This window comes from Staurois parvus, unplaced genomic scaffold (genome assembly GCF_062004578.1).
Source record: "Staurois parvus isolate SC_StPar_1 unplaced genomic scaffold, SC_StPar_1.0 ptg001167l, whole genome shotgun sequence".
NCBI classification, from domain to species: domain Eukaryota; kingdom Metazoa; phylum Chordata; class Amphibia; order Anura; family Ranidae; genus Staurois; species Staurois parvus.
In genome coordinates, this window is record NW_028318963.1 from 352,485 (window position 1) to 367,522 (window position 15,038).

Below are 15,038 nucleotides of genomic sequence, written 5' to 3' on the forward strand. Positions count from 1 at the left end.
ATCTGTACCCAATATTATGAAATGCTGTCCCTGTCCTCGCCAGGATTTAGGTGACATCAGGACAGCGGGATCCGAGGTGCTCTACAAGTAACCCTTCCTCCACTTTTATAGGGAGGCCTCTATACTAGTTAGGTTTACGATTTTAAGATTTATTTTGTAAGAGGTTTGCCTTGAAGGTAAACTTTAGCTTTCCGTTTGTTTTTTTTAAACTACATCTACACTGTATGAATGTGAGCACTCCAATGTATGCTGATGGTGATGTATACTATGTTGCCAAAAGTATTAGGATGTGTGCCTTTCCACGCACATGAACTTTAATGGCCCCCCAGTCTTAGTCCGTAGGGTTCAATATTGAGTTGGCCCCGCCCTTTGCAGCTATAACAGCTTCAACTCTTCTGGGAAGGCCGTCCACAAGGTTTAGGAGGGTGTCTATGGGAAGGTTGGACCATTCTTCCAGAAGCACATTTGTCAGGTCAGGCACTGATGTCGGGGGAGGAGGCCTGGCTCGCAGTCTCCGCTCTAATTCATCCCAAAGGTGTTCTATGGGGTTGAGGTCAGGACTCTGTGCAGGCCAGTCAAGTTCCTCCACCCCAAACTGGCTCCTCCATGTCTTTATGGACTTTGCTTTGTGCACTGGTGCGCAGTCATGTTGGAACAGGAAGGGGCCATATACTGGGTAGGTGGAAGCGTGCAATATACTGGAGTGGTGGAGGCATGCCATATGCTGGACTGGTGGAGGCGTGCCATATGTTGGACTGGTGGAGGCGTGCCATACGCCATACTGGTGGAGGCTTTTCATAAGCCGGACAGGTGGAGGTGTTTCATATACTGGAGAGGTGGAGACGTTTCATATACTGGACTGGTGGAGGCGTTTCATATATTGGAGAGGTGGAGGCGTTTCATATACTGGACAAGTGGAGGTGTTTCATATACTGGACAGGTGGAGGTGTTTCATATACTGGGAGGTGGAAGTGTGCCATATACTGGACAGGTGCAGGCGTGCCATATACTGGACAGGTGGAGTTGTGCCATATACTGGGAGGTGGAGGTGTTCAATATACTGGACAGGTGGAGGTGTTCAATATACTGGACAGGTGGAGGTGTTTCATATACTGGACTGGTGGAGGCGTTTCATATATTGGAGAGGTGGAGGCGTTTCATATACTGGGAGGTGCAGGTGTGCCATATACTGGGAGGTGGAGGTGTTTCATATACTGGGAGGTGGAGGTGTTTCATATACTGGGAGGTGGAGGTGTGCCATATACTGGGAGGTGGAGGTGTTTCATATACTGGGAGGTAGAGGTGTTTCATATACTGGGAGGTGGAGGTGTTTCATATACTGGGAGGTGCAGGTGTGCCATATACTGGGAGGTGGAGGTGTGCCATATACTGGGAGGTGGAGGTGTTTCATATACTGGGAGGTGCAGGTGTGCCATATACTGGGAGGTGGAGGTGTTTCATATACTGGGAGGTGCAGGTGTGCCATATACTGGACAGGTGGAGGTGTGCCATATACTGGGAGGTGGAGGTGTTTCATATACTGGGAGGTGGAGGTGTGCCATATACTGGACAGGTGGAGGTGTTTCATATACTGGGAGGTGCAGGTGTGCCATATACTGGGAGGTGGAGGTGTTTCATATACTGGGAGGTGGAGGTATTTCATACACTGGGAGGTGGAGGTGTTTCATATACTGGACAGGTGGAGGTGTTTCATATATTGGGAGGTGGAGGTGTTTCATATACTGGACAGGTGGAGGTGTTTCATATACTGGGAGGTGGAGGTGTTTCATATACTGGACAGGTGGAGGTGTTTCATATACTGGGAGGTGGAGGTGTTTCATATACTGGACAGGTGGAGGTGTTTCATATACTGGGAGGTGCAGGTGTGCCATATACTGGGAGGTGGAGGTGTTTCATATACTGGGAGGTGCAGGTGTTTCATATACTGGGAGGTGGAGGTGTTTCATATACTGGGAGGTGCAGGTGTTTCATATACTGGACAGGTGGAGGTGTTTCATATACTGGGAGGTGGAGGTGTTTCATATACTGGGAGGTGGAGGTGTTTCATATACTGGGAGGTGCAGGTGTGCCATATACTGGGAGGTGGAGGTGTTTCATATACTGGACAGGTGGAGGTGTTTCATATACTGGGAGGTGGAGGTATTTCATATACTGGGAGGTGGAGGTGTTTCATATACTGGGAGGTGGAGGTGTTTCATATACTGGGAGGTGGAGGTGTTTCATATACTGGGAGGTGGAGGTGTTTCATATACTGGGAGGTGCAGGTGTGCCATATACTGGGAGGTGCAGGTGTGCCATATACTGGGAGGTGCAGGTGTTTCATATACTGGGAGGTGGAGGTGTTTCATATACTGGGAGGTGGAGGTGTTTCATATACTGGGAGGTGGAGGTGTTTCATATACTGGGAGGTGGAGGTGTTTCATATACTGGGAGGTGCAGGTGTTTCATATACTGGGAGGTGGAGGTGTTTCATATACTGGGAGGTGGAGGTGTGCCATATACTGGGAGGTGGAGGTGTTTCATATACTGGGAGGTGCAGGTGTTTCATATACTGGGAGGTGGAGGTGTTTCATATACTGGGAGGTGCAGGTGTTTCATATACTGGGAGGTGGAGGTGTGCCATATACTGGGAGGTGCAGGTGTTTCATATACTGGGAGGTGGAGGTGTTTCATATACTGGGAGGTGGAGGTGTTTCATATACTGGGAGGTGGAGGTGTTTCATATACTGGGAGGTGGAGGTGTTTCATATACTGGGAGGTGGAGGTGTTTCATATACTGGGAGGTGGAGGTGTTTCATATACTGGGAGGTGCAGGTGTTTCATATACTGGGAGGTGGAGGTGTGCCATATACTGGGAGGTGCAGGTGTTTCATATACTGGGAGGTGGAGGTGTTTCATATACTGGGAGGTGGAGGTGTTTCATATACTGGGAGGTGGAGGTGTTTCATATACTGGGAGGTGGAGGTGTTTCATATACTGGGAGGTGGAGGTGTGCCATATACTGGGAGGTGCAGGTGTTTCATATACTGGGAGGTGGAGGTGTGCCATATACTGGGAGGTGGAGGTGTTTCATATACTGGGAGGTGGAGGTGTGCCATATACTGGAAGGTGGAGGTGTTTCATATACTGGGAGGTGGAGGTGTGCCATATACTGGGAGGTGCAGGTGTTTCATATACTGGATAGGAGGCGCTGTGTTTTGTTCTGGACAGAGGATCGGCTCTCTGTAATGAACAGGAGGATTTCTATGACCTCACAGATTATGTATCTATGATTTTATACTTCGAAAGGCCACACTACAGTCTGCACCAGGATCTCCAGCACAGGCTTTAGTCTCTGTATAATCAGCAGGTTGTCAGTGAGGGCTGAAACACCTATCCCATGTATCCCATGTACAATCTGTGACCTCCAACCCAACTCACCAGTCTCCCGGTCGCACTCTGTCCACCTTCGTTCAGCCAGTATCCCGGCACCATGGCGGAGTAGTACGGTCCCCAGACACCGGGCACAAATATTGGGCTCTCGCTGATCTGTAACAGGGAACAGATAGAAATACTTACAGCATAAAACCAGCACTCAGCTACTAACATTCACACAGAATATTCACAACAGGTACCATCGATCTTTGTGCTGCCAAATGTCATGGATACATTTCTCACATGTTACAAGAAAACAGCAACAGTATATATATATATATATTTAAAATAGAACGCTTCACAAACATGCATTTGCATCAAAAGCTGCAAGCAAGTCAGATAGTGCCCACTTCATTTTCTGGCTGGAGGACAACCAGCATCATCTAGCACTTTTCTCCCCAACCTTACTGTCCCTGGCCCCGCCCCTTTTCATTAATTGGATTTCGCTCTTCAGAGAGCATTAGACATGTGTTGTATCATCTCCTTGCCACCTTCTTTAACCCCTGAATTGCCGTATTAGGCAACTGCGTGCATTGCATGCGTTTGCGGGGCACTTGCAGAGATGACCCATGCACTTGAATGGGTCATGTTCGGTGGGCACTACGCTCGCCAAAAGCGAGAGGGGATATAATTACTGCCGTGGCCATGAAGCAAGAATCGCGGTTGTGGCATTTGTGCACACTGGCAGGAATTAGGGTTATTCTATTGTTTTTTTTTCTATTCTATTCTAATTTATTCTATTTGACAATTTAATTTCAGAAGACAGTTATTTTCTATTTTATTCTATTCTATTCTTTTTTCTACCGTATTCTATTCTATTCCTTTTTTAATTCTATTTTATTCTATTATTTTATTTTATTTTCTATTTTATTCTGTTCTATTCTTTTCACAATTCAAATTTCGAAAAACCAGCTATATTCTGTTTTATTCTATTTTATTTCTTTTCTATTCTAGTCTTTTATTTTCTGCCCTATCCTATTATTTTCTGTTCTATTTTGTTCTATTCTTTTATTTTATTTTCTATTCTATTCTGTTTTACTCTATTATTTTCTATTCTATTCCTTTATTTTTATTCAATTTCAATCTATACTTGTTTTTGAATTCGATTTCAGTTTCGAATTTGGTGTTAATTTCAAACGAAATTTTATTTCATTATTTCACTTTCACTTAAATTTACTATTGTAATTCAGAAATTTGGATACGTGAATCTCCAAGGAGCAGGGCCCTCCTATCCAGGGGTGGATTGACCACTCATGGGGCCCCCAGGCAATAGGGGATCATGGGGCCCCTGTGTCCTTGCCCAAACTCAAAAAAGCCTATGAAAAAAGTACCAGGGGCATCTCATGGGGCCTCCTACTGACCCCGGGCCCTTGGGCAGTGCCCGAGTTTCCAAATGGTCAGTCTGCCCCTGCTCCTATCCCTCTTGTATTGAACTGTATTGTTGCTGTATTGTCTCCCGTTATATTGTAAAGCGCTGAGCAAACTGTTGGCGCCATAAATCCTGTATAATAATAATAATAATATATAAATCTTGTATAATAATAATATATAAATCCTGTATAATAATAATAATATATAAATCCTGTATAATAATATATAAATCCTGTATAATAATAATATATAAATCCCATATAATAATAATAATAATATATAAATCCTGTATAATAATAATATATAAATCCCATATAATAATAATAATAATAATATATAAATCCTGTATAATAATAATAATAATAATATATAAATCCTGTATAATAATAATAATATAAATCCTGTATAATAATAATAATATATAAATCCTGTATAATAATAATAATAATAATAATATATAAATCCTGTATAATAATAATAATCTCCGAAAAAGGGAAAAATTTGTCTGAATTTCAATTCGGAACGAAACGAATTGCACGTGTCTAAATATACGCAGATTAAAATTTATAAGGGTTGTTGCTGGACATGGATATCATTGGCGATGGAGTCGATGACATTCATGGAGGAGATTTAATAAAATTGGAGCAGATACAATCTGGTGCAGCTGTGCATGGTAGCCAATCAGCTTCTAGCTTCAGCTTGTTCAGTTAAGCTTTGAAAGAAAGCTAGAAGCTGATTGGCTGCCATGCGCAGCTGCTCCCGATTCTGGCTGCTCCAGTCTTAGTAAATTCCCCTCTTGGACTCCAAATGTATAGTGAACGTTCCGCCATTCGAACCTTTCAGGAACACAGCACAGGGCTTTGTTCTAGCAGCATGCGGGAATGTCATCCTTCTTACCGGAGATCTTCGTTAAGAGTCTGAAATCATTGTTTAGTTTGGCTAATGCCATCTGTAAGTGTTTATAGCGGCCGAGTCCTCCAATTATGTTTAAAAGCTTTCTCCGAAGAGAGGGAATGCATTCCCCCCATCACTGCAATGAATCAATTTTAATCTAAACACATCTCAGCGGTTAATGTTGTCTTTCGCTAACAGCGAGGAGGCGCTCCGACCGCCCAGGATGAGCGCAGATTCCACGGGACCAGCACTTGTTATCTGTGGGGTAAAAATAACACGACGGGGATACATTAACCTACTGAGAAGTAGCCGCTAATAGATCCGGAGGGCGATCGCAGCGCAGGAGATGGGAAGCAGAAGCATTGTCAGATGTCACTATAACTAATAAAAATTCCTTCTGGGGAAAAAAATACAACGTACATATCTACGACGTTGTATATCTACAGTGGGGAAAATAATGATTTGATCTCCTGCAGATTTTGTACGTTTGACCACCTACACAGAAATGAAGGGTCTATATTTTTTTTATCACAGGTGTATTTTAAATGATAGAGACAGAGTATCAACCAAAAATCCAGAAAAAACACATGATACAAATGTCATAAATTAAGTTGCAGTTCAGTGAGCAAAATATGTATTTGATTCCCCAAGCAAGACATGACTTAGTACTTGGTGGAGAAACGCTTGTTGGCAAGCACAGAGGTAAGACGTTCTTGTAGTTGGTTCCCAGGTTTGCACACATCTCAGGAGGGATTTTGGTCCACTCTTCTTTACAGATCTTCTCTCAAGCCTTAAGGTTTCTTGGCTGTCGCTTGGCACCTCGAAGTTTCAGCTCCCTCCATAAATTTTCTATAGGATTAAGGTCTAAAGACTGGCTAGGCCACGCCATGACCTTAATGTGTTTCTTTCTGAGCCACTCCTTTGTTGCCTTGGTGGTATGTTTTGGGTCATTGTCATGCTGGAAGACCCATCCACGATCCATCTTCAGTGTTCTGGCTGTGGGAAGAAGGTTCTCATCCAAGATTTTACAATGCATGGCCCCGTCCATTGGTCCCTCAATGCGGCAAAGTCGGCCTGTACCTTTAGGAGAGAAACAGCCCACAAAGCATGTTTCCACCTCTGTGCATTACTGTAGGGATGGTTTTAGGGTCATAGTCAGCATTTTCCTTTCTCCAAACATGTCAAGTCACGTTAATTCCAAAGATCACAATTTTGGTCTCATCTGACCAAAGCACTTTCTCCCAATATCAACCGAAGAAACACATGATACAAATGTTATAAATGGAGTTGCAGTTCAGTGAGTAAAATAAGTATTTGATCTCCTACCAACCAACATTAATTCTGGCTCCTACAGACTTGCTATGTGCTCATGTGGTACACAGGTTATTCCTGTCAATTTAAGAAGGTGTTCCTAACGACAACTCGTTATGTATATAGAAGACACCTGTCCATAGAATCTCTTTCTTGGGCACCACCATGGGCACGACCAAAGAGCTATCAAAGGACATCAGGGACAAGATTGTAGACCTGCACAAGGCTGGAATGGGCTACAAGACCATCAGCAAGAAGCTTGATGAAAAGGAGACAACTGTTGGAGTGATTATTCGCAAATGGAATCAGGGATCAGCCCAGAACTTCACGGGAAGAGCTTGTGAATGATCTCAAGGCAGTTGGAACCACAGTTACCAAACAAACCATTGGTAAGACAATAGGCCACCATGGATTGAAGTCCTGCAGCGCCCGCACGGTCCCACTCCTCATGAAAGCACATGTACAGTCCCATCTGAAGTTTGCAAATGAACATCTAAATGATTCAGAGAAGGATTGGGAGAAAGTGCTGTGGTCAGATGAGACCAAAATTGAGCTCTTTGGCATTCACTCCACTCGCCATATTTGGAAGAAGGAAAATGCTGACTATGATCCTAAGAACCCCATCCCTACAGTCAAGGACGGAGGTGGAAATATTATGCTTCGCAACTGTTTCTATGCTAAAGGTACAGGCCGACTTTGCCGCATTGAGGGACCAATGGACAGGGCCATGCATTGTAAAATCTTGGATGAGAACCTTCTTCCCTCAGCCAGAACACTGTAGATGGGTCAAGGATGGGTCTTCCTACATGAAAATGACCCACAACATACTGCCAAGGCAACAAAGGAGTGGCTCAAGAAGAAGCACATTAAGGTCATGGAGTGGCCTAGCCAATCTCTAGACCTTAATCCTATAGAAAATTTATGGAGAGAGCTGAAACTTCGAGTTGCCAAGTGACAGCCAAGAAACCTTAAGGATTTAGAGAAGATCTGTAAAGAAGAGTGGACCAAAATCCTTTCTGAGATGTGTGCAAACCTGGTAACCATCTACAAGAAACATCTTACCTTTGTGCTTGCCAACAAGGGTTTCTCCACCAAGTACTAAGTCATGTTTTACTTGGGGATCAAATACTAATTTTACTCACTGAACTGCAACTCCATTTATAACATTTATATCATGATTATTTTCTGGATTTTGGGTTGATATTCTGTCTCTATCATTTAAAATATACCTATGCTAAAAATTATAGACCCTTCCCTTTATAAATGGGCAAACTTACAAACCCCCTCACCAACATGCAAATTAAATTTTTCAGGAAAACCTGTTTTCATTGCACATCCTATTTTAGGCTCATTGATGTCATTACTTGGTCTCTGCGCTTCTTTATGCAATGCAAGCAGATCATGGCTGGTGGGAGGGGCCGGCAGGGTGCTGGCTTTCTGAAAACATCACAGCACCCTAACATTACCCTACCTCAGTACTCTTCTCAAGAGTACTCAGGCCTGATGCAACTAATGAGCAGAGCTATGCAAATATCAAATTGCTCTAATGAGCGGGTGTCAGCCTGGAGAAGTGGGTGTTCCTAAGCAGGCTGTATTTGCATGCATATCGCCCTAGGTAACACCCACATGAGATGCTGAGCCTCCACGATTGGAAGAACTGACATCCCATGAATGGAAGGGGAGGGCCGGAGACAGTCAGGCTAGGATGGAAAGTGCTAGATGATGGTGGACTATGTCCAGCCAGGAAATGAGGCTGGCTTTGTCAGCTTCTAATGCACACTGTGAAAGACTCAATGGAGGTGTTCTGGGTGGAAATAAACTGATCACTGGGGTAGAAGAGACTGAGGAAATGCTTCCTCCAGCCTGCAGCAGCCTGATGACATCATCACAGCCTAGGCAAAGTCACTGACTGGAGCTGAAGGATGGCTATTTAACAATAAAAGGTTACATTTTGAGTCCTGAACCTGACTTTACAGCTGATGGAAGATACAGAGGACATGGGATATCCCTGGCTTGGCTGGGGGAGGGGAGGGGGCACCAAGACTTTACAAAAGATAAAGGAAAACTCTGCCTACAAGGCTCCTGCCTGGGTTAACTATTGGTGGTAAACTTGCACAATAGAATATTTCTCTCCAGAGACCAATGTGAATCTAATGTGCCTTGCTCAAGCCTCTGAGAGGTTCTTCGGGGTCAGGAATAAATGGCGCCGTATTGTTTTTTGCTTGGCTAGGCTTTTTTGCAGATCCTTAGAGAAGAAGAAGAATACAATTCAATTAGAGGGATGGCTGCAATTATAAACACTGGAGGAAAATGCATTACGTTCTGGTGAGGCTAATAAAGAGGCCGTGTCCTCAATCTAAACTCTCAGCCTTCCTATTTACATTAGGAAGTGTCATGATGGGCAGCTCACATTAAAACATGTGCCCGCAAGGTGGAGAGAGGTTCATTAGGGAGGCCACATACAGCCCGAAACCAGCTTGATTCAAATATCCCAGACTCGGAATGGCTCCAGCCATCAAAAATGTGTGAAACCATTGTAACTGTGTGATCCTCAGAAATCTGTGCAACCATTGTACGTGTGTGCAACCATTGAAAATGTGTCTGACCATCAGAAATCTGTGCAACCATAGGAAATGTGTGCAACCACTGAAAATGTGTCTGACCCAGGCGTGGACTGACCATTTGGAAACTCGGGCACTGCCCGAGGGCTCGGGGTCAGTAGGGGGCCCCATGAGATGCCCCTGGTACCTTTTTCATAGGCTTTTTTGAGTTTGGGCAAGGACACAGGAGCCCCATGATCCCCTATTGCTCGGGGGCCCCATGAGTTGTCAGTCCGCCCCCGGTCTGACCATCAGAAATCTGTGCAACCATAGGAAATCTGTGCAACCACTGAAAATGTGTGCGACCATCGTAAATCTGGACAACCATCTGAAATGAGTCTGGCCATCAAAAATGTGTTGAATCACTGGAAATCTGTTGAACCATCAGAAGTGTGTCCAACCATTGGAAATTTGTTCAACCATCAGAAATCTGTGCAACCATCGAAAATGTGCGCAGCCATTGAAAATGTGTGCAAGCATTGGAAATGTGTGCGAGCATCGTAAATCTGGACAACCATCTGAAATGAGTCTGACCATCAAAAATGTGTTGAAGCATTGGAAATCTGTTGAACCATCACAAATGTGTCGATCCATCATACGTGTTTACAGCCATTGGAAATGTGTCCAACCATCAGAAATACATCTGACCATTCGAAATGTATCCGACCATCCTAAATGTGTGCTACCACTGGAAATATGTCCAACAATCAGAAATCTGTTCAACCAATAGAAATACGTCTAACCATCAGAAATCTGTCTGCACTTCAGAAATGCATCTGACCATCGGAAATACATTTGATCATCGGAAATATGTCCAAACATTGTAAATGTGTGCAACTATCAGAAATGTATCTAACCATCGGAAATCTGTATGCCCTTCGGAAATGCTTCTGACCATCTGAATTCTGTCCAACCAATAGAAATGTGTCTGACTGTCAGAAATCTCTTCAACCATTGTAAATGTATGCGACCATCAGCAATGTGTTGCTGCTACCAGGGGCGGACTGACCATTTGGAAACTCGGGCACTGCCCGAGGGCCTGGGGTCAGTAGGGGGCCCCATGAGATGCCCCTGGTACCTTTTTCATAGGCTTTTCTGAGTTTGGGCAAGGACACAGGGGCCTCATGATCCCCTATTGCCCGGGGGCCCCATGAGTTGTCAGTCCGCCCCTGGTCTAAGCATTAGAATTGTGTCTGACCAACATATGTGTGTGTCACCATCAGAAATGTGTCTGACCATTGTAAATGAGTCCGGCCACTGAAAATGCATCTGGCCATTGTAAATGTGTCCGACCATGGGAACTCCAAATGTGTCCAACCAACCATCAGAAATGTGTGCGACCAGTGGAAATGTATATGACCATCACAAATACATCTGACCCCTCGGAAATGGGTCTGACCATCAGAAATGTATGCAACCATCAGAAATGCTTCTGGCTATCAGAAATTTGTGTGACCATCAGAAACGTGTGCAGCCACTGGAAATTTATGTGACCGCTGGAAATGTGCATTATAGTTCCTAGTAGAAGGGATAAAGATAGGGCCCTGGAAGGAAAGCATTTGGCTCCTCAACACTTGTTTAAACATAACATACTGTATATGTTTTTTCCTTATGCATTATCTTTCATTGCTAAAACAATATATTCAATATATATATTGAAGATGTTTTGTAGCTTCTCCAAGCCCCTTCTTTGGTTCTAATGAGTATTAGGAAAATACCCCAAGATTTATATCCAAACAGATAACACCAGCATCTTAATCCAGTCACCATGGAATATGTCAAGGCAGATGCTGATTGTCCCAAAACAGGATGGGAGATGTGAAAGTTGTACTGACCTATTTAAAGTGACATTAAGCATGTAATACTACCTAAAGGCTACGTCTCAGAATCCCGCAATGGCCTTCAAGAAAGTTCAGATAGAGGAGAGTTGGTATCACAGGCAATATCTATGGCTCACTATGGCACAGTTCAATATTAGAAGGGAAACTCTGACTCCAGAGGCCTCTCTATTCCCAGTAGCTACAGGCACTGCACAAGAGACCGACACTTCAGCAGGTGAGCAGAATACCCAAGCAATGAGAAACCCAAGCAATGAGAAACCCAAGCAATGAGAGATCCAACCAATTTTTTCTTTAAAGTCCGCAAACGTGCAACTATAACGAAAAACCCGTAAGTGTTTCACAAAAAAGTGCAAGTGCAAAAACACCACACAAAAAGTGCACTTAGGGGTGTGCTGTGTCCTACCCCTAAAGGGGCTTGGACCACTTACCCTGATCCCCCGGGGCACGAAGCTCCCGACGGGGACAAGGTTCCCACTTGGTCCTCCTGGCCAAAAGGCCTGGTGGACCACCGTTCCCTATGCCCAGCCGAAGCCGGACATTCAGTACTAGGCAAGGGGACTCTCCCGAAGAAGAGTCCTCTAGGGATCAAGGGAGGAAGGAACCGTATGGCCACACATCCTCCCCCTAGACTTCAGGGTAGGCCCGAGGACCCACACCCTCCATCCGTGAAAAACACACACATAAGGCAAAGAAAAAAAGTGACAAACGTGGGAGTGCATAATAAATAAATAAGGTAAAGTAAATAAAAAAAAAAAAAAAAAGGTACCGTGCCGAAATGTGCACAGACCAGGCCCTGAGGCCCGTAGCAAAAATTGCCCTGGACTTAGCCAAAAGACCTGGTCCTTAGGGCGCTGTGCAAAAAGGAGTGAAAAACAGTGACCATGTGTCATCTTCACACCGTGGGGTCCCACACCCAAGTGTTACTAGTGACACCCCTGAGGCGACTACTCAGGGGGCACTGAGTTTGCGGACTTTTTGCGTCCCCAGCCCCAGGCCAGACCAAGGTAGATCCGTCCAAATCAGGAGGTACTGGGTCTTTCCAGTCTTCTCAGAGGAATTACTCCCGGGGCCCCAGCTTAACTCGTGGCGCTCCCCGGTTTCTGTCCCTCCGGTACTAGCCTTCCGGACCCCATCATACCAGTGAGGGTACTATACAACAACCATCCCCGCAAAGCTAGAATGGTCGGGAGCACCCCCACTGGACACTGATAAGAACAGATACTACACTTGATCTTAGCCAAAAGGCCGAGAAGCGATCCAACCAATGAGAGACCAACCATTGGGAGACCCAAAGACTCCAGCAGGTCAACAGAATACTGCAGCCCTGAGCAGCTGAACCACTTCAACCATTAGAAGTCCCAACTAGTGAGAGACTCAAACAATGGGAGACTCAACCAAAAGGAGAACCAACCAATGAGAAACCCAAACAATGAGAGATCCAACCACTGAGAGACCCAACCAATGAGAGACCCAACCAATGGGAGACCCAAGCAGTGAGAGACCAAACTAATGGGAGACCCAAGCAGTGAGTGACCAAACCAATGGGAGATGCAAACAATCAGAGACCCAGGTGCCTTACTCCATCACAATACCCTCCTTTGTACAGGCAAACTACTCTTTCACCCTAGAGCCCATCAACAGTCTCACGCACTCTTCATCCAAGCACATTACAGACACAGAATGTCCAGTTGGGTTCAGATTTCATTTTAACAGTTTTACTCTAATGTAACTTGTCAGCAATTACAGTATGTTGTCATAAGGAGACATTTCCAAAATGGTGGCTAAGGACAAATCGTACCAGAATAAACATCTTCTGTAGCTTCTGTTGCTCAGGTACTCACAGTGACTCGGAGGCTCTATCAGTCCCTTAAAAGATTAAAAAATCTGCCCTGTCAACCCCCAAAAGGCTCCACGACACTAAGGACAAAGTCCTTCCCAGCATGGGTACCCATAGAGCTATGCAGTCTGTATCCTGATACACGTAGGGGTTCTCCTGCTTCCCTCCAAAGAAGAAGCCATCACGTAAGATTTGCCTGCGCCTCACATCTCCACTCCAGGAAAGGCTCTCTTATTGTTGGCTTCACACCCTAGAAGTTGTGGCCACATGAACTATCAGCCTACATGATGTTGGTGGCCCTCTCACTTCCCATGCAGGACTCCCTCTTGGTGAAACAGTTCGTTGCATTTGCAAACCATGCCAGTGCCAAAATGGCAGGCAAATCTCATGGGAATCTGGTGTCTTAAAGTGGAATCCACCTATCCTTTACAGCCAAGGAAGCTGCCATCTTTGCCTCTGTTTGATTTGCAGTTGCCATGGTGGTGAACATATGCATCTGATCAGGTATGACATCAGTCATTTGATGGCTTTACAGTTTGGCTGAGAGCATGAGCAACCATGACAGTTATCATTTACGGCATGCCTTAAACAGTTAAATCGGTTTATTTCTCTGTGCTCACTCCTCGTAGTTGACGTCCTCCAGTCTCCTTATTAATTGTGTTGCCCTTTTCTGGAAGCTCTAGTTCAAGGACATTCTTCCTGTGGATTGGTGACCAAAACTCAACTTTTGGGAAGCAGTTAAAGTGGACCTTCACCCTGAACTGACTTTTACCAACTTCCTCTCCCTTCCCTCTCTCACATTTCAATATCAATGTCATTTATATTTTTAACTGAATCGTTTTTTGGGCTACAACACAGCAATTTCTCAATTTATGCCTAGGCAAGGAGGACCTTCATGACTTAATGGATTCTATGCATGTGTATATGGGGATCCTGGCAGAGCCCTCCGGCACATCTGTGCATGACCTGGATTCCTGCACTTTTGAGCATGTTTCCCAAGATGCGGCCATAGATATCCCAGAACTTTACAGTGTCTGCACATGCAGGTAAAATTCCCCACGTGTGCGCAGATGTGTCAACAGGGGCGGACTGACCATTTGGAAATTCGGGCACTGCCCGAGGACCCGGGTCAGTAGGGGGCCCCAAGAGATGCCCCTGGTACCTTTTATAGGGTTTTTTGGGTGAGCTTTGAGTGTGGGCAAGGACACAGGGGCCCCATTATCCCCTATTGCCCGGGGGCCCCATGAGTTGTCAGTCCGCCCCTGTGTGTCAAATGGCTCTTTCAGAACCCAAAGGCTAGGCAGAGCTTAGGCACATCAGTGGACGTGCCAATAGTGAAACCCTGATTAAGGGAACTGAAGTTCCTCTTTAAATCGATGGGCTTAGTTCCACTTTATTAGGCACAGGCTTCCCCAAAATGGCTGCCCAAAGCCTACTTCAGAGAAAAAAAATCAGCCCTTTTCTCAGAGCAGAGCCATGGTCATGAGCGCTCTGTTCTCTGAGCATTGAACGATTACAACCCGGTGGTGGTGCACCGTGGGGAGGCATGCTGCAACACCTTCTGCAGTCCCCCTTCCCATGGATACACCGAGCTGACGCAGAAAACGAACTACAGTCGCTATACAATCATGCAAAACTGCAACTTTTTATGCTGCACCCGAAGAGTAAGGGCTTGTTCACACTTGACTTTTTTTCCCAACTCTTGCCAAACGCCCCTATAGCGTTTGACAAGCGTTGTCCCTGCGTTTG

At 45.0% G+C, this 15,038-nt stretch overlaps 1 protein-coding gene and 1 pseudogene across 6 annotated transcripts in view; both read right to left on the reverse strand.

Annotated features, from left to right (window-relative positions):
- Positions 1-15,038, reverse strand: part of FGGY (FGGY carbohydrate kinase domain containing) — a 401,559-nt gene that overhangs the window by 138,522 nt on the left and 247,999 nt on the right. For all 6 annotated transcript variants that reach the window (XM_089659582.1, XM_089659583.1, XM_089659587.1 and 3 more), the window contains one exon: positions 3,442-3,549. In XM_089659582.1, coding sequence (XP_089515708.1) covers positions 3,442-3,549 — 108 coding nt within the window. The remainder of the gene's footprint in view (positions 1-3,441; positions 3,550-15,038) is intronic.
- On the reverse strand, positions 12,594-12,709 carry LOC149439005 (U2 spliceosomal RNA; annotated as a pseudogene).